This window comes from Megalobrama amblycephala, linkage group LG1 (genome assembly GCF_018812025.1).
Source record: "Megalobrama amblycephala isolate DHTTF-2021 linkage group LG1, ASM1881202v1, whole genome shotgun sequence".
NCBI lineage: Eukaryota > Metazoa > Chordata > Actinopteri > Cypriniformes > Xenocyprididae > Megalobrama > Megalobrama amblycephala.
Window position 1 is genome coordinate 28,378,878 of NC_063044.1, and position 17,767 is coordinate 28,396,644.

Below are 17,767 nucleotides of genomic sequence, written 5' to 3' on the forward strand. Positions count from 1 at the left end.
TTTATATTTGCTGTTTTAAACACTTTCTAAGCGCGTGTACTTTGGCCACGCCTCCTCATCAGCTGACAGCGCGCGTGACACACTGGGCTCACGGACTTCCTACGGAACACAAGCGCGCGGACCGAATCATAGTAAAAGTATGTGAATTAAAGGTAAGTGTTTATGAAACTACAGCCGATGATCATGTGCCTGTCATGTTATGGTATCCGTAAGAGGAATGAATCAAGAGCTCGATCGCTTCTTCCGGTGTGTTTGTTTACCATCTGCTGCATCATTGTAACAGTATGACTAATAGCAACGCTTGATGTTTAAAATCGGTGCCATTATGAATATATATAATAATAATCACAGTGCAACTGTTGTCCATATAAATATGGTAGGTTTCTTTAACTGGAAAAACTGTTTGACCGTTCTAAGTTAAATACTGTGTCATAAAAACAGATAAAATGCGTTCAAAAGGGCAATGATTGCTAGATCATTGTGTTTTATGGAGGTCAACAAAGTTTAGTGTATTTGTATAGCACTTTTAATAAAACATGTGAAAAAAGTACCTTATACATAACTCTATAGGTTCTTAATTATATATATATATATATATATATATATATATATATATATATATATGTATATGTATGTATGTATATATATGTATGTATGTGTGATCCACTTAGAAGACCTGACATTTCTGATTCTTTTCACAGGTTGTTTTTAAGTGTAAGGGTGGGATTTCGGGAGAGATGCCGTCCAATAAGAGTGTCTCAGATGCCCCGATCACACAGTTTGTGAACTGTAGGATCCTGAAGGACCACAGACTGCAATGGTAACAGATTTTAATTATTGTCTACAAACCCCTTATTTCCTTACAATTCAAATTTTATATTAAAATATAATTGTCTTTGCTTAAGGCGTCCAGATTCACATGCACTCTCACATATTTGAGCCAAACAGGGGCCTTTACAATCTCAATAAATACTGTGTTATATTTTGGATAATATAAATGTATATTATATTATACTTGATGTAATCATTTGTTTCAAAAGCTGGTTATGACATCTCGAGCATAGACTTCTAGATGGAATCTTTGGACTTTTTGCACGTTGACGAAATCTGTGTATTTGTAGGGAGGACTTGTGGGTTCGCGAGGGCAAGATTTTGAACCCAGAGAGGCTGTTCTTCGATGAGGAGGGTTTTGCGGACCACAAAGTTGACTGCGAGAATAAAATCATTGCACCTGGATTCATAGATGTACAGATAAATGGTAAACTACACACATACATACATACAGTACACATGCTGAAACCAGCATAGGACTAATGTAGAAGCACATAATGGGTTGTCATTGTTGCATTCACCGGTTTGTGTAAAAATCGCTAATACATCTTCTAATGCTATGCTCCGTCCCTCTTCACACTCATAGGTGGATATGGCATTGACTTCTCCCAGGCCAGCAGTGACATCAGAGGGGGCGTGGCTGTGGTGGCCAAAAAGATTCTAGAACACGGTGTCACTTCCTTCTGCCCGACTCTCGTCACGTCTCCACCAGACATATACCACAAGGTGAAACCTACACACCAATCACTGCCCTTCATTAGTCTCTCAGATGCACAGTCACACCCACAAATACATCCCTGTTCGTTTTCCTTCAGGTTTTATTTAATCTGAGACTGTATCTAGGTATCTATTCAGGTCTCATTTTTTTGTTTTGAAAGAAGTCACTTCTGCTTGCCAATGCTTCATTTATTTGATCAAAAATACAATAAAAGCTGAAATATTATGAATATACTATACAATTATAAATAACTGTTTTCTATTGTAATATATTTTAAAATGTAATTTATTCCTGTGATCAAAGCTGAATTTTCAGCATCATTACTCCAGTCTTCAGTGTCACATGATCCTTCAGAAATCATTCTGATATGATGATTTGCTGCTCAAGAAACATTATCATTATCAATGTTGAAAACAGTTGTGATGCTTAATATTTTTGTGGAAACCATGATTCATGTTTTCAGGATTCTTTAATGAATACTAGAAAGTAAATGAACAGCATTTATTTGTAGTAGAATTTTTGAACGGTAGTTTGTAGTTTCTATGAAGTGATTCGTATGAAAATACATCTTATGATTTGATTTCAGTTCAATGCTCTTCACACATCAGCTTGTTTCGCATCACACTTAAAGAGGAACAGTGGCATAGTTTGCATATATTTAGCATTAGGTAATGTTGAGGTCTTTCTCTCCACAGGTCCTTCCTGAGCTCGGAGTTCAGGATGGAGGCCCTGAAGGAGCAGGAGTTTTAGGTAAGATGCACACAGTAAAATTTCTTAAACTTTGAAGGTGCTGTATGTATTTTTTGACTGTACTAAAGCATAGGAATACAACAATGTGTTTGCAGAGATTTAGGAAACAGAGAATACTTGTTTCTCTGAAAAACAATTCTACAGCCAGGTACAGTGTTGGGTGTAATGCATTACAAGTAACTTGAGTTATGTAATCAGATTACTTTTCAAGTGTCTAGTAACGGATTACTTTTTCAATTTACAACTAAATATCTAAGTTACGTTTTCAAATAAGTAACGCAAGTTACTTTTTCACATTTATTGACTGACAGCTCCTGTCCCCATGTTGAGAGAAATAAAGTGCAGAGGCGTACATCTTACTTGCATGAAAACATTCAGTATTCCTCAAACAGTGAAATGCAATCTCAGCAACCTGTAATTATTATCTATATTATGTTACACAAATATACTTCATGTATTTAATCTCACTTTATTAACCAGTGTCTTTGCTGCTGACCTTAAATTATCTAATTCAACCATACTAATAAGCAAAAATTACTTTAGAACTTCCTAAAGTACGTGTTGAACTTCCTTCTCCTGTATCCTATTCTTCTTTAATCCAGAATGGCAGCACAGCTGAAAGGTTTGTTTGAGCTGCGCCCTCTACTGTACAGATGTAAATATGCATTTCCTTCAGCCTGAGGCTTATTCATTTCACTTTTGGTGTGAAGGGCCTTAATGTTTATCAAAATTAGAACTTTTTTGTTATTATTAAAAATAATACAAGCAAGCCCAGGTGAAAAAAAGTAGTAATGTAACACATTACTTTTCACGAAAAGTAACGCAATTAGTTACTTTTTTAGGGAGTAACACAATATTGTAATGCATTACTTTTAAAACTAACTTTCCCCAACATTGGCCAGCTATTCTACTTTGAAATCTGTGTTCCTTGTCGGAATGTCCGTTTTTGTTTTGGTCTGTGTGATCCCGCCCACTGCCAATTTACCCAATAGAATTTCGACACCCCGGGTTACCAGCTGGTGGAAAACACAGCGTATTGCAGCAATGGAAGATGGCAAATGAACTGGGTCATAGATTGCAGATTCATCCTGACCAATAAAAACATTGCAAATGTATACATTAGCTTATTAGCTTACTGTGTAAAGCTTGTCGCCTTCCATTGTCATTGCGCTCATTCCTGTTGCATGTCCTCAATCTGTAAACCTATGTGCGTGTCAAGTCTGAGGAGGAGGGAGTGGGGGAAACAACTCTCCAATATTTTGAAGTTAGACTGCAGTACCCATTTCAACCACTAGCTGTCAATATAACACCTTTAAAGCTGCAGTCCGTAAGTTTTGCCTCTTTGTCGCCATCTCTGTTTGAAACCTGCAATTGCAGTTATTTGCGGAATTATTATTTTTACACGGGTTGTGCCTCGGCACGGCTCCATATAGCCCACTAGCTGGGACTCCTTCTTTCTGTAAACAGACGTGACGTAATGACGCAAAGACGAACGGCGACATGTTAGAATTTCCCGCTGAAACCTAGCAGTACCATCCGAATTATAAAACATTATTACAAACTTAAAGTTGTGAATTGGGCTAAGGTAAGGAGATAGTTTTGAACACTGGCTGGTGATATACTTGCTCAAAAATTTATTTTGGATAATTTTTAACAAAAAAAGTTACGGACTGCAGATTTAATTAAAAACAAAAAAATGTAAAAATAAAAATTAATTCAAAATAGTAATAAAAACTAAAGTATCTCAATTATACTAAAATAATAATAGCACAAATAGCATTATTTATTTATTTTTTATTTTACTACAAAATTTGTTTTTATTTTAAGTATTTCCTCCTGTTTGTTTCAGGTATTCATCTGGAGGGGCCGTTCATCAGTGAAGAGAAGAGAGGCGCCCACCCTCCGAAGTTCCTCCGCACTTTTAAAGCCGGGGGCGTGGCCGACCTGATGGAGACCTATGGCCACCTGGACAATGTCGCCATGGTAACACTCGCACCAGAACTGGCCAATAGCGCGGCTGCAATCCGTGAACTGTCAGGAAGGGGCATAGCGGTGTCATTGGGTGCGTACAGATGTAACAAGCTTTGCACAGGCTTTATTTTTGCTAATAAAATTTCCTCCAGGTTGAGCATTTCCAAAGTGCTTCTCTGTCCAGGTCACTCGATGGCTGATCTCTCTCAGGCTGAAGAGGCTGTGCAGAATGGAGCCACATTCATTACACACTTATTCAATGCCATGTTGCCTGTTAGTATCACACACATGCATTAATGCACGTGTATTTGCATTAGAATATGTTGGTGCACACATATACGTTTAAACACTATATTCCATAATCTTACCATGCAAACTAATCGATTTAGTAATATTTTTAAACACAAACATGCATACCATGAGTGATTATGCGTACCAGCACACCAGGTATTTAACATTTTGTTTTGTTATAGTTTCATCACCGGGACCCGGGCATTGTGGGATTGCTTACAAGCGATCGTATTCCACCAGGTCAGAATGTTTACTATGGTATGATCGCAGACGGGATACACACACACCCTGCAGCGCTGCGCATCGCCCACAGAGCTCATCCCGCAGGTATTCATACACAAATAAACACACAACCACAAATCTGTACAGAATACTGAACCTGTAATACATTACTCACATACATTTGAATTAAATGCATCCCTCTCAGGTTGTGTTTTATGAATGAAGTTAATGTGTGTGTCAGAACAGAGTTTGTGTTTGTGTGTGGCAGGGTTGGTGTTGGTCACTGACGCTGTGACAGCGATGGGTCTCCCTCCGGGCCGACACTCACTCGGACAGCAGCAGATTGACATCCAGGGGCTTCACGCATATGTTGCAGGTCTGCATCATACTCTCCCTGCTTTCATTCTATGCAGCAGATGAACCCAAATGCCTCCACTTCTGTTGAGTGAAAAATTGTTTGTATTTCATTTGGGCATATTGTAGGTTGACTGTTAGTTTAAAATGGAACGGTTAGTTCCAGTCCTTGATTCTGATTGGTCAATAGCTGTTTTATTCACAATAAAACACAGCTATGACCGCTTCACCCAACGGTTCTGTGTATCACTACACAAAAACTCTTAGCAATGTAAACATGTTTGTTCTCATTGATACTGTTCACTGAAGCTTGTATTACCTGCATCTACACTGAACAAAATTATAAACGCAACACTTTTGTTTTTGCCCCCATTTTTCATGAACTGAACTCAAAGATCTAAGACTTTTTCTATGTACACAAAAGGCCTATTTCTCTCAAATATTGTTCACAAATCTGTCTAAATCTGTGTTAGTGAGCACTTCTCCTTTGCCGAGAAAGTCCTTCCACCTCACAGTTGTCGCATATCAAGCACAGGTGTGCCTTAGGCTGGCCACAATAAAAGGCCACTCTAAAATGTGCAGTTTTACTGTACTGGGGGGGTCTGGGGGGGGTCTGAAAACCAGTCAGTATCTGCTGTGACCACCATTTGCCTCACGCAGTGCAACACATCTCCTTCGCACAGAGTTGATCAGGGTGTTGATTGTGGCCTGTGGAATGTTGGTCCACTCCTCTTCAATGGCTGTGCGAAGTTGCTGGATATTGGCAGGAACTGGAACACGCTGTCGTATACGCCGATCCAGAGCATCCCAGACATGCTCAGTGGGTGACATGTCCGGTGAGTATGCTGGCCATGCAAGAACTGGGATGTTTTCAGCTTCCAGGAATTGTGTACATTGTTGCAGCAGCTGTCCGGGTGGCTGGTCTCAGACGAACTTGGAGGTGAAGATGCTGGATGTGGAGGTCCTGGGCTGGTGTGGTTACACATGGTCTGCGGTTGTGAGGGTGGTTGGATGTACTGCCAAATTCTCTGAAAAGCCTTTGGAGATGGCTTATGGTAGAGAGATGAACATTCAATTCACGGGCAACAGCTCTGGTGGACATTCCTGCAGTCAGCATGCCAGTTGCACGCTCCCTCGAAACTTGTGACATCTGTGGCAATGAGCTGTGTGATAAAACTGCACATTTTAGAGTGGCCTTTTATTGTGGCCAGCCTAAGGCACACCTGTGCAATAATCATGCTGTCTAATCAGCATCTTGATATGCCACACCTGTGAGGTGGAAGGATTATCTTTGAGCTCAGCTTATGAAAAATAGGGGTAAAAACAAAAGTGTTGCGTTTATAATTTTGTTCAGTGTATATAGCATTTTCCTTCAGGTCAGTCCTATGTTCATATTAAAAAATGTCAGCTGCGATATCTTGTCCTTTTAACAGTTAGGGGTTTTCCCATGCCCTGACACTGACAGCATCAACAGTATCAGTCCTTTCAAAATAAAAGTTTTCGCTACTGACTCACTCAAACAGTCTTTGCCACCATCGGACTTTTCCTAGTCTGTTTTTAGTTGGCCTCCATGAGATGACACATTCTGTTGCTGAGCACCGTCAGGGACTATTTTTTCCAGCGGAAGGAAGGCTTTTAGTGATTATAATTCATGAAAGTTGCATTGATACATATATTTGCTTTAATATTTGTATATGTGAAATAACCGTTTTATAAAATCAATAATCCCTAAGAAGCCGTGGTTTACAGTGAATTTAAAGGGGTGTTGTTAGGCACAACACGGACTGGAGCACTTCTTGGGGCTTAATTACTTTATTCTGTACACCTTTTTTTTCTTTTTCTTTTTTTGATAAGGGTGTAATTATTTGCTGGAATTGTTGATATATATTTACTTATATGTCACTTAAAATACTGAATGACAAGGTGCAGGTGTAAGATGGATATACAATAAGATTATTATTTATTATTAATAAGGCCAGTAAGATTTTTTGAAAGAATTCTCTTACGCTCACCAAGACAGCATTTATTGAATTAAAAAATACAGTAAAAAACAGTAATATTGTGAAACATTTAAAATGTAATTTATTCCTGTGATTCAAAGCTGAATTTTCAGCATCATTACTCTAGTCTTCAGTGTCACATGATCCTTCAGAAATGTAATTTTTGTGTAAACTGATTTTTATTTTTTTTTTATTTTTTCAGGGTTTTTTGATGAATAGATAATTCAAAGCATTTATTTAAAAAAGAAATCTTTTGTAACATTAAATCTTTTGTAACATTATACATGTTTTTTCTGTCACTTTTGATCAGTTTAATGCATCCTTGCTGAATAAGAATATTAATTTCTTTAAAAATAAACACTTTTGGGTAGTATATTTTAGAAAATGTACACATTTGTTGTAGGGTTTTTATTTTAAATGTTTGATCTATAAGGTATTATTTACTGATGTTTTAAAATGTATTTTTTATTGAATATGATTTTTATTGTGAAATGCTTTACTAGGTATTATTATTTACTTCTCCTAATCATAATTTTAGTCTTTTGTTGACTTGTACAGCACCAGGTTCAAGACAAATGTCCCTTCAGGGATAATAAAGTGTATTTTATTAATTCATTCATGATTTCAGGCACTACAACTTTGAGTGGCAGCATTGCAACCATGGACATGTGTGTGAGACACTTCAGAGAGGTGTCAGGTCAGTGTGTTTGCGTGTTTCGAGTGTGGTGGTGTGTTCATTACTCGTAGTATGTGTGTGTCATAGAGGTTTTGTTTTTCTGATGTGTGTGTGTGTAGGTTGTACTGTTGAAGCCGCATTAGAGGCTGCATCGCTGCATCCTGCTCAGATGCTGGGCGTCAGTCACAGGAAGGGAACGCTGGAGTACGGCACAGATGCAGGTATGAACGCGTCTTTCAGGATTGATTTTCAGTCATAAACTTGTGTAGCTATTATGAAAAAAAGCTCTAGTTAGATGTTCAGTGTGATGTTCAGAATATATAAAGATCTAGTTGCACACTTTAGTGGTTATTATTAGAGGTATAAATTAGGGCTGTCAAACGATTAATCGCGATTAATCGCATACAAAATAAAAGTTTGAGTTTGCCTAATATATGTGGGTGTGTAATTATTATGTATATATAAATACATACAAATTAATGTATATATTTAAGAGAAATTTGTTATTTATGTACAAAATATTTTTATTTATATATAAATTATATATATAAATAAATATTCTTGTAAATATTTCTCAAATATATACATGAACGTGTTTGTATTTATATATACATAATAATTACACACCCACATATATTAGGCAAACTCAAACTTTTATTTTGTATGCGATTAATCGCGATTAATCGTTTGACAGCCCTAGTATAAAGTGGCCACTGGATAGATGATATGTTCACGGAATACTGAAGTTGCGATAGTCTTTTCTTCCCTATTGTGGCGTATATCCGAGCGAAAGCTTCTGAAACAAGCAAAAATATAGGCTGGGGCTTGATTTTGTCCATGTGGAATTGATTGGATGGTGTTGGTTTGCTATTGGTCAATCTCATGTGGCCCTCGTGCCAGTAACACAGAATCAGAGAAGTTGCTGCAAGAGGAAGGGGAAGTTATTGTGATTAAAGATTGAGGCACATGAAAAAAAAAACGATGTGCACAGATAAATCATTTTTAATAAATACTGCAATATTTCATAAAAAAACAGGAACTGTCAATTTTGATTTCATGGTGACTTTAATATGAAATGCCTCTAGTTATGTTGGTTGTTTTGTAGATTTTGTAGTACTTGATGACACACTGACAGTCAGGGAAACCTACATTGCTGGACAGCGGGTCTGGAGGAAGTGACATCATCTGGACTATCTTCTGCTGGAATGATTGGAGTTTTTTCTCTTTGGTTTGGATCACCAAAAAGACTCATGAATGCAAAACACATAATTCTCTCTAATTTCATTTAATTTTGTTGATTTAAAACTACTACATTTATATAAGCACTGTTATATTATGACACTCTTCATGCTCATGTACTGTAGCTGAATGCATCTTCGGAGCATTTCAAAAAGTGCCAGAATATCACATATTGTGTCTTTGGATGTGTGTTGCTTTGAAATGCAGGACGTCAAACACAACTTGTTCAAATATGACAAATAAAAGTAAATCTCAAGGGTTCAGTTCTTTCAGTAATAACCTACATATTTCAGTGCTTCCAATCTAATGTGAAAATGGACAATTTAATCAACTGATCCCAATGTTCTGTTCTTTTGTCAACATTTTTAAGGTTTTCTCTTATTTTTCAGTGTAATAATGTTTCATTACTGATCGTTTTTTTGTAAGTCTGAATGTGGAAAACGCATATGATATATGTATTAAAGATATCCATCTTACTACCATTTTCTGTTTATTTCAAAGCATCTTTAAAAACCAACACAAAGCATTTAAATCATAAGTCTCTAAAGCACAACTTTATTGAAAACGCATTTACAAAATTTACTTCATAATCTCACATTAAAATTAGGTTTTATAAATATTTTTTTTTCTTCATAAAATCAGATGGCTTTGTCAAACTGCTGGTCCTCTGAGCAACTGAATCCTTTATGGGTCCATCAAGTCAAACAGACATGGTGTGTGTCCGCCACATCAGTCTTTAACCCAGAAAAGTTGAAATGAAGACGCTGGTGTCCAGATTTAGAGTGGCATGCCACCAGCGGTCTGGAAAAAACAGCACCTGCACAAAAACACACAGTTTAATCTCTGGAATACGCGTAAATTTTGACTCTACCTCCACTCTTACTTAGTGCCTATTAGTGAAGTGTGTAAAGGTCCTGACTTACAGTGTATTCTTCACTAGAGATAAAAAAAAAAAAAAAAAAAAGTTAGAAACACCCGAGCAGCGATATTCTGTCAACGAACATCCAGAAGCCGTCCACACTGCTGATAGCAACGTTTAGATGAATATGTAAATATGTGCTGTGCGTTTTCCTCTCAATAACAAAATGAACAACAAAAATGACAGTGGTGACAAAACAGCAGTTAAGAAAGCATGTGATCGTAGTGGTGTGGATGTTTACACCAGCTCTGCAATTCAGCACTCCAGTAAAGTCATGTCACATTTATTTATACAGCACTTTATACAATAGATTGCTTTATAGCAAGTAGCTTTACAGAATCAAACAGTGTCTCTTTCATTTAGACTTGCAACTTTAATTTCTACTATAAAGCGGCTCTCCAGTGTGTTCACGTTTTTACTCATGGACGTCTGATTGCGACAGACTGAACAGAAGAAATGAACCAGATAAGATTTCCACGTCATAGAAGGCGGAGCCTCCAAGCCACACCCACTTATTACATAATTTTATGTTTTGGCCTTATTTTGTTCGAAATGACGTCACACCAATTAGTTCTTTGATTTCGCTTGAAGTATGTCAGTGCCTTAAAGGTGCAGTATGTAATATTGACAAGCAAGTGGTTGAAATGGGTACTGCAGTCCAAATTCAAAATATTGGAGAGAGTTGTTTGACCCGCCTCCTCGTCCTCTGACTCGAAGCTCTGCCAGATTGAGGACACGCAACAGGAGCAAATGAATTTACAATGGAAGGCGAGGAGACTTCAGGCCCGTTCACACCAAGAACAATAACTATAAAGAAAATGATAAAGATAAAGTTCTAACAGTCATTCTACATATAAAAGAATAGCACTGTTCACACCACAGCTATAACGATATAGAGAAACGGTATCATTGGGATCACTTACAGAATGATTTTTTTCCAGCTGTTGAACAATTAAACACTGACAGCCAATCAGAATCTATTCTATTCTATCATCTAAAATGGCAGACGACATTGCGGATAAGTTAATCGCCAAGGTCCAGAAAAAGCCTCCACTGTTTGACAAGTCAAACCCCTTTTAAAGGTGCCCAAGAATGCTTTTTCACAAGATGTAATATAAGTCTAAGGTGTCCCCTGAATGTGTCTGTGAAGTTTCAGCTCAAAATACCCCATAGATTTTTTTTAATTAATTTTTTTAACTGCCTATTTTGGGGCATCATTAACTATGCACTGATTTACACTCGGCGCGCCCCTTTAAATCTCGTGCTCCCTGCCACATGAGCTGTCAACTATATTACAGCACATTTACAAAGTTCACACAGCTAATATAACCCTCAAATGGATCTTTACAAGATGTTCGTCATGCATGCTGTATGCATGCTTCGAATTATGTGAGTAAAGTATTTATTTGGATGTTAAAGTTTTATTCTGAGTGAATTTGAGGCTGTCCTCCATGGCTAACGGCTAATGCTACACTGTTGGAGAGATTTATAAAGAATGAAGATGTGTTTATGAATTATACAGACTGCAAGTGTTTAAAAAATGAAAATAGCGACGGCTCTTGTCTCTGTGAATACAGTAAGAAACGATGGTAACTTTAACCTCATTTAACAGTACATTAGCAACATGCTAACGAAACATTTAGAAAGACAATTTACAAATATCAGTAAAAATATCATGATATCATGGATCATGTCAGTTATTATCGCTGTTGTTCTTGCTTGCTTACCTAATCTGATGATTCAGCTGTGCACATCCAGACGTTACTGGCTGCCCTTGTCTAATGGCTTTCATAATGTTGGGAACATCATGGGCTGGCATTATGCAAATATTGGGGCATACACCCTGACTGTTACGTAACAGTCGGTGTTATGTTGAGATTCGCCTGTTCTTCGGAGGTCTTTTAAACAAATGAGATTTATATAAGGAGGAGGAAACAATGGAGTTTGAGACTCACTGTATGTCTTTTCCATGTACTGAACTCTTGGTATTTAACTATGCCAAGGTAAATTCAATTTTTGAATCTAGGGCACCTTTAATGATAAAGAAAATGGATATATGAAAACAATCGGTCATATCCTTGGAATAAGTGGTGAGAAGTATTAACGATTATGCCAGGCTAGCAAAACAGTGTAACATAAAATTACCTCAGGTATCCAGCGCTAGTTTTGACAACATTAACCGCGTTTCCACTGCAGGAACTTTCTCCAGGAACTAAGAACTTTGGGGTGGTACTCTGTGTGTTTTCGACAGCAGGAACCAGGGTCTAAATGAAGTTTCGGGTAAAAAAAAAAAAAAAAAAAAATCCCCCTCAGAAAGTCCCTGCTCACTAGGTAGTACTTTTTCAAAGTTCAGGAACTTTCGAGGGTGGGACTTGGGCACTTGACTCCACACAGCATTTTATTTTAACCACCACTTTTAAAAGTCTGTTGCGGTTCATGCAGTAAAAGTTGTTTGCTATTCGAATCAACAATGGAGTTTAAAAATACGACCGATGGACTGACGATGAGGTTCAGGCTTTATTGAGCTTATATGCGGAAGACGAAATCCAGCAGAAACTGGAAAGTCGCGTGCAGTCCTACATCACCGGACTATCTTCAAGGTACTTTAGACCGCTATGGAAATGCAGCTAGCAATAGGTCTGTTGGGAAAAAAAAGTTCCTGGGACAAATTGTTCCTGGTAATTTCAGTGGAAACGCGGCTATTGTCTCGCTTTCTTTGAAGTTGCAGTGAAAAAGACTAGGCGTTGTTTTTATTCCACTATACTGACTTTGTCAGCTAAATTCACTGTTATGCCGAGTTCAGACTGCACGATTTTAGCCCCGATTTTGGCTCGCCGACAGGTTTTGAGAAATTGCCGACAAATGCCCAAAATCACAGGCAAATTGGTGCTCGTTCACGCGAGTGACAATCACGCAGTGTGAATGAGCAAAGACGCGATCTGAGAGAATCGCCGACGTATCTGGACCTGTCGGCGATTCAAAATCCTGCTGTGTGAAAAGTGTTCTGACTGGAAACTACATCGGCGATGACCGACAGCCAATGAGAGAGCAAGATACAGAGCAGCGGGGAGTTCAGGGAGGAGTTACAGACCACAACATCAGCAAGCATGGCTTCATTCACACAATTCTATCAAACGGAAACAAAACACAAACATTTGCCTGACCATCCGCAACAGCAGCACATTGAAAAGTTATTTATTTACCTCCAACTCTCGTTGCAGAACACACAATCCACAGTCTCCCCAACCATTTCCTCCTCCATATTTTTCTTTTCTTTTTCTTATATTCGCTGCAAATCAGCGCACAGGCAACTCGTATTGCAAGCTTCTTGCGGGCTACCGTTTTTAATAATAATAATAATAATAACTCCGGTCCTGCACGCGTGATAGCGCGTTGTTTCCTTGTCACATCTCACGTGTGTTTGGTTGTGAAACGTAGTTTGCGTGCCAGACAGAGTTGTCGGCGATTCTTCCTATTGTAAAGTCATGCAGTGTGAAACCTTCTGTCACCGATCCATCGTGCAGTTTGAACACAGCAGCGACCGAATGCTGGCCAAGATAGTCATGCAGTGTGAAAAGAACAGTGACCCGACTGCTTTGAAAATCGTGCAGTCTGAACTCGGCTTTAGATTAGATCGATTACACTAACTATTCACTCGAAACATAGCATGCTGAGGACATCTGCTGGTTAAAGCTGTGTAAATGCAACAAGAACAGCAAAAACATGTTCACACTTTGAAACCGCTGTGCGTGAGCTTAGAATAAACAGACCGTTATCGTTCATTGGTGTGGATGCAAATACAGTTATCGTTCTTGGTGTGAACGGGCCTTTACACACTGTAAGTTGATGAGCTGATTTATCTGTGTTTTAATATACCTCTGTTCATAGACATTTTTAGATGGATGCAGAGGCTTTTTAGGTCAGGCGGAATCTGACCCAGTTTTTTTGCTGGCTTCCATCACGGTGTTTTCCGCCAACTGGCAATCCAGGGTGCTGAAATACTATTGGGTAAATTGGCAGTGGGCGGGATCACGCAGACCAAAACAAAGACAGACGTTCCAACATGGAACACACATTTGAAATTTGAATAAAGCCAGGGACACACCTAACGATTAGCTGAAACATTCTAAGACTGAACTGAACACACATACCGATTGTTTCCTTCGACGGGAGCCGATTTATATACTCACACATGGAATTTGAACACCGACTGTAATCGCAGACTGAACGCAACTGGCTCTGACTGGACGCATTTGAGCGCGATCAGTCATAAGTATCAATTTACATTCATAATCGGCCTTACAATCGTTAAGTGTGTGCACGGCTTAACTGGATGTAACATTGTTTTTCAGAGAAACAAGTATGTGAACATAGCATGTTTTCTAAATAACTGCAAACATATTATGGTATTTTTATGCTTTAGTACAGTCCAAAAAAAAAAAAAAAAAAAAAAAGTTAAATAAAGCACCATTAAATGGGTTCAAATTGCACACTTTTGACTATAAAGTTTGGTAACCTCACCTCTCCGGGTCGTATGGTGCACTCCAGGGGCCTCTGGTGGAGCTCCAGGTTTGGGTAGGACAGAGAGACCCAGGACAGAGTGGTGTGGTTGGGGTGGAACTCTGGTGCCTCGTCAGGGGGGTACAGGAACCAACGCTGGAGAACACAAAGATGGACTATTGTTTGTATACAGAAGCTGTAAATTTAGATGTAAATAATACATCCATACAAGTGTAAAGCTCCACAGACCTTCCTGCCGTAGATAACTTCAGAGTAGCCGGGGCCGTGCCAGTGAAACGGGACGCCAGTACCTGGTCCTGCAGGAGAGAGAGGTTGTTTCTGGGTGAAAATGAGTTTGTGCACTCCAAAACACAAATTATCTGAATTGGAGAACGTGTATGTGTATATACCAGCAATCCCGAAGCTATACGCAGGATGCATGAGTGGAAGAGAAAAGGGTGGCGCTTTATACTCTTCAAACAGAGAATGCCACTCAGTGAAGTTATTGTCCCCAAAAAAGTACAGCGTATCTGAAATAAACATACAGTATGAAATAATCGTGTACAGAGGGAAAAACGTTTAGAGTGTGTATGTAGAAAATGAGAGAGAACCAACCACTGCCCAGGGTGTCTTCAGACTGAGGGGTCAAAAGGAACTTTACAAACTCTTCAAACCTCACATCCACTGTTGAGAGACAAAGAAATGTGTCTGAAAACACTTACACCATCATTTACAAGTTTGGGGTCAGTATGATTTTTTACATGAATGCATTAAACTGATTAAAAGACATTTAAAATTTAATTAAATATTTCTATTTCAAATAAATGTTCAGTTTCCACAAAAATATTAAGCAGCACAACCATTTTCAACCTTAATAATATTAATAATAATAATAATACTAATAAATGTTTAATGATCACCAAATCATCATATTAGAATGATTTCTGAAGGATCATGTAATCAAAAGTCACAGAAACCTTCCCTTTGAACATGCACAAGAAAAGACACAAGTATGTGAAAGTGTGCATATGTCTACCTTTCCTGTACGAGTGTGTATTGGCTGTGCTGAGACGGACCGTTTTCTCTCCGTACTCTCTCACCAGGTTGGATTTGGAACACAGGAAGCGAAACTTCTGAAACAACCAATCACAACTCAACACTGTTAGGAAATAATCAATAAGAGAAATAAACACCTGATATACAGTATAACTGCAATTCTTACGGTGTTATCTGTTAGTCCTCGGAGTATAACTGGTTTTGCATAAGCATACCTGTCAAACACACAAAACAATAACAAACTATTATATTTATTAATGATATAAAATCTATCCATCCATGTTTTCTCAAGCCCATATAATATGTCTTTGAACCTTTTAATCAAGTTATATTCATTTTATACATACAGTTGCAAGAAAAAGTATGTGAACCACTTGCAGAATCTGTGAAAATGTGCAAAATTTTAACAAGAGAGATCATACAAAATGCATGTTATTTTTTGTTTAGTACTGTCCCGAGTAAGATATTTTACATAAAAGATGTATACATATAAATCAATAAGACAACAAAATAGCTGAATTTATTAAAATGACCCAGTTCAAAAGTTTGTGAACCATTGATTCTCAATACTGTGTGTGGTTACCTGATGATCTACGTCTGTTTGTTTGTTTGTGATGGTCGTTCATGAGTCTCTTGTTTGTCCTGAGCAGATAAAAACTGAGCTCTGTTCTTCAGAAAAATCCTCCAGCTCCTGCAGATTCTTCAGTTTTCAAGCATTTTTGCATATTTGAACCCTTTCCAGCAGTGACTGAATGATTTTGAGATCATCTTTTCACACGGAGGACAACTGAGGGACTCAAACTCAACTTTTAAAAAAGGTTCAAACATTCACTGATGATCCATAAGGAAACACAACGCATTGAGAGTTGGGGGGTGAAAACTTTTGAACAGGATGAAGATGTCCAAATTTTTCTTATTTTGTTTAAATATCTTTTTTTTTTTTTTATTTAGTACTGCCCTTCGGAACCAACAGAAGATACTTTCATGTTTCCCAGAAGACAAATTAAATACAATTTACCTTGATTTTCAAATTCCAAAAGTTTTCACCCCCCGTCTATTAATGCATCATGTTTCCTTCTGGAGCATCAGTGAATGTTTGAACCTTTTTTAATAGTTGAGTTTGAGTCCCTCAGTTGTCCTCAGTGTGAAAACACAGATCTCAAAATCCTACAGTCACTGCTGGAAAGGGTTCAAATATGCAAAAATGCTTGAAAACTGAAGAATCTGCAGGACCTGGAGGACTTTTCTGAAGAACAGAGCTCAGTTTAACTGCTCAGAACAAACAAGAGACTCATGAACAACCATCACAAAACAAACAAACAGTCATGGATCATCAGGTAACCACACACTATTAAGAATCAGTGGTTCACATACTTATGAATGGGGTTATTTTAATAAATTCAGCTATTTTTTTTTGTCTTGTAAACATCTTTTATGTAAAATATCTTACTCAGGACAGTACTAAATAAAAAATAACATGCATTTATTATGATCTCTCTTATTTTGTTAAAATTATTCACATTTTCACAGATTCTGCAAGTGGTTCACATACGTTTTCTTGCAACTGTAAATATTATCTTACTATTTATATCCTACAATTATTATTATAAGAGCAGTTTTCCAGGATGCAATACAAAATCATGTTTTTACACGTGACTTAAATGTCTAAATATTAATAACTAAGTGTAAATGTGTTATTCTTACTCTTTAATAAACTCTGTGTGTGTTATTGACTTCACATCTCTGATCTCAATGTTGCATTCGCCTTCATCCTGTATACTGGAATCCAGTCCCCTGAAAAACAAAACATACTTCATGCATAGGTCTTGAGACACAGCTGTGCTCCACAGGATATGTTTGCTCATGTCTCTCTCACCATCCTCCATCATCTCCTCCACTGCAGTGAAATGAAGCCGGTGACAGCACTAACAGGAGCAGTAACAGAGCCCTGAGATTCTGATCCATGTTTTTGCATTATGAGAACACACACATGACACCAGCTGTTTAAACACCGCCATTCACCATCAGCCACTTTCAAAATCTCACGAGCCTCAGTTCCTGCATTCAGCGCAGCAGTGACCAATCAGCGCAGGCCACAGTAGGATGTGGGCGGGGCCTCAAAATACTGACTTTATTTTATTTTTGTATTTTTTTTTATTGTTAAATATATTCTTTTTATATGTTTTTGTATTATGTACACAAAAATGAAAATAAAATTTGATTTTTTTGGGGGGGGGTTT

The 17,767-nt window shown here is 37.9% G+C and overlaps 2 protein-coding genes across 6 annotated transcripts; one reads left to right on the forward strand and one right to left on the reverse strand.

Moving 5' to 3' along the window:
* amdhd2 (amidohydrolase domain containing 2) lies at positions 1 to 9,528 on the forward strand. Of its 4 annotated transcripts, none has more exons than XM_048187681.1 (12): positions 1 to 152; positions 702 to 820; positions 1,122 to 1,258; positions 1,418 to 1,557; positions 2,245 to 2,299; positions 4,149 to 4,361; positions 4,455 to 4,543; positions 4,744 to 4,888; positions 5,052 to 5,159; positions 7,766 to 7,834; positions 7,933 to 8,034; positions 8,899 to 9,528. In XM_048187681.1, exons 2-12 carry the CDS (start codon positions 738 to 740, stop codon positions 8,916 to 8,918), a joined length of 1,161 nt encoding a protein of 386 aa, XP_048043638.1. In that variant the 5' UTR covers positions 1 to 152; positions 702 to 737; the 3' UTR covers positions 8,919 to 9,528. The 4 variants fall into 4 exon arrangements, with proteins under 4 accessions (XP_048043638.1, XP_048043621.1, XP_048043629.1 ...); XM_048187664.1 differs by having other exon boundaries at positions 8,919 to 9,528; XM_048187672.1 differs by having other exon boundaries at positions 33 to 137; positions 8,919 to 9,528.
* Positions 9,529 to 9,587: 59 nt separating this feature from the next.
* On the reverse strand, positions 9,588 to 17,604 carry jmjd8 (jumonji domain containing 8). 2 transcript variants are annotated; one of them, XM_048187748.1, is made up of 10 exons: positions 17,404 to 17,604; positions 17,232 to 17,321; positions 15,694 to 15,742; positions 15,508 to 15,604; positions 15,087 to 15,155; positions 14,882 to 15,001; positions 14,721 to 14,788; positions 14,493 to 14,627; positions 9,976 to 9,988; positions 9,738 to 9,869 (listed from the first exon to the last, which is right to left on the reverse strand). In XM_048187748.1, the coding sequence occupies exons 1-9, from the start codon at positions 17,490 to 17,492 to the stop codon at positions 9,986 to 9,988; spliced, it is 720 nt and encodes a 239-aa protein (XP_048043705.1). In that variant the 5' UTR covers positions 17,493 to 17,604; the 3' UTR covers positions 9,738 to 9,869; positions 9,976 to 9,985. The 2 variants fall into 2 exon arrangements, with proteins under 2 accessions (XP_048043696.1, XP_048043705.1); XM_048187739.1 differs by lacking the exon at positions 9,976 to 9,988 and having other exon boundaries at positions 9,588 to 9,869.
* Positions 17,605 to 17,767: the final 163 nt, after the last annotated feature.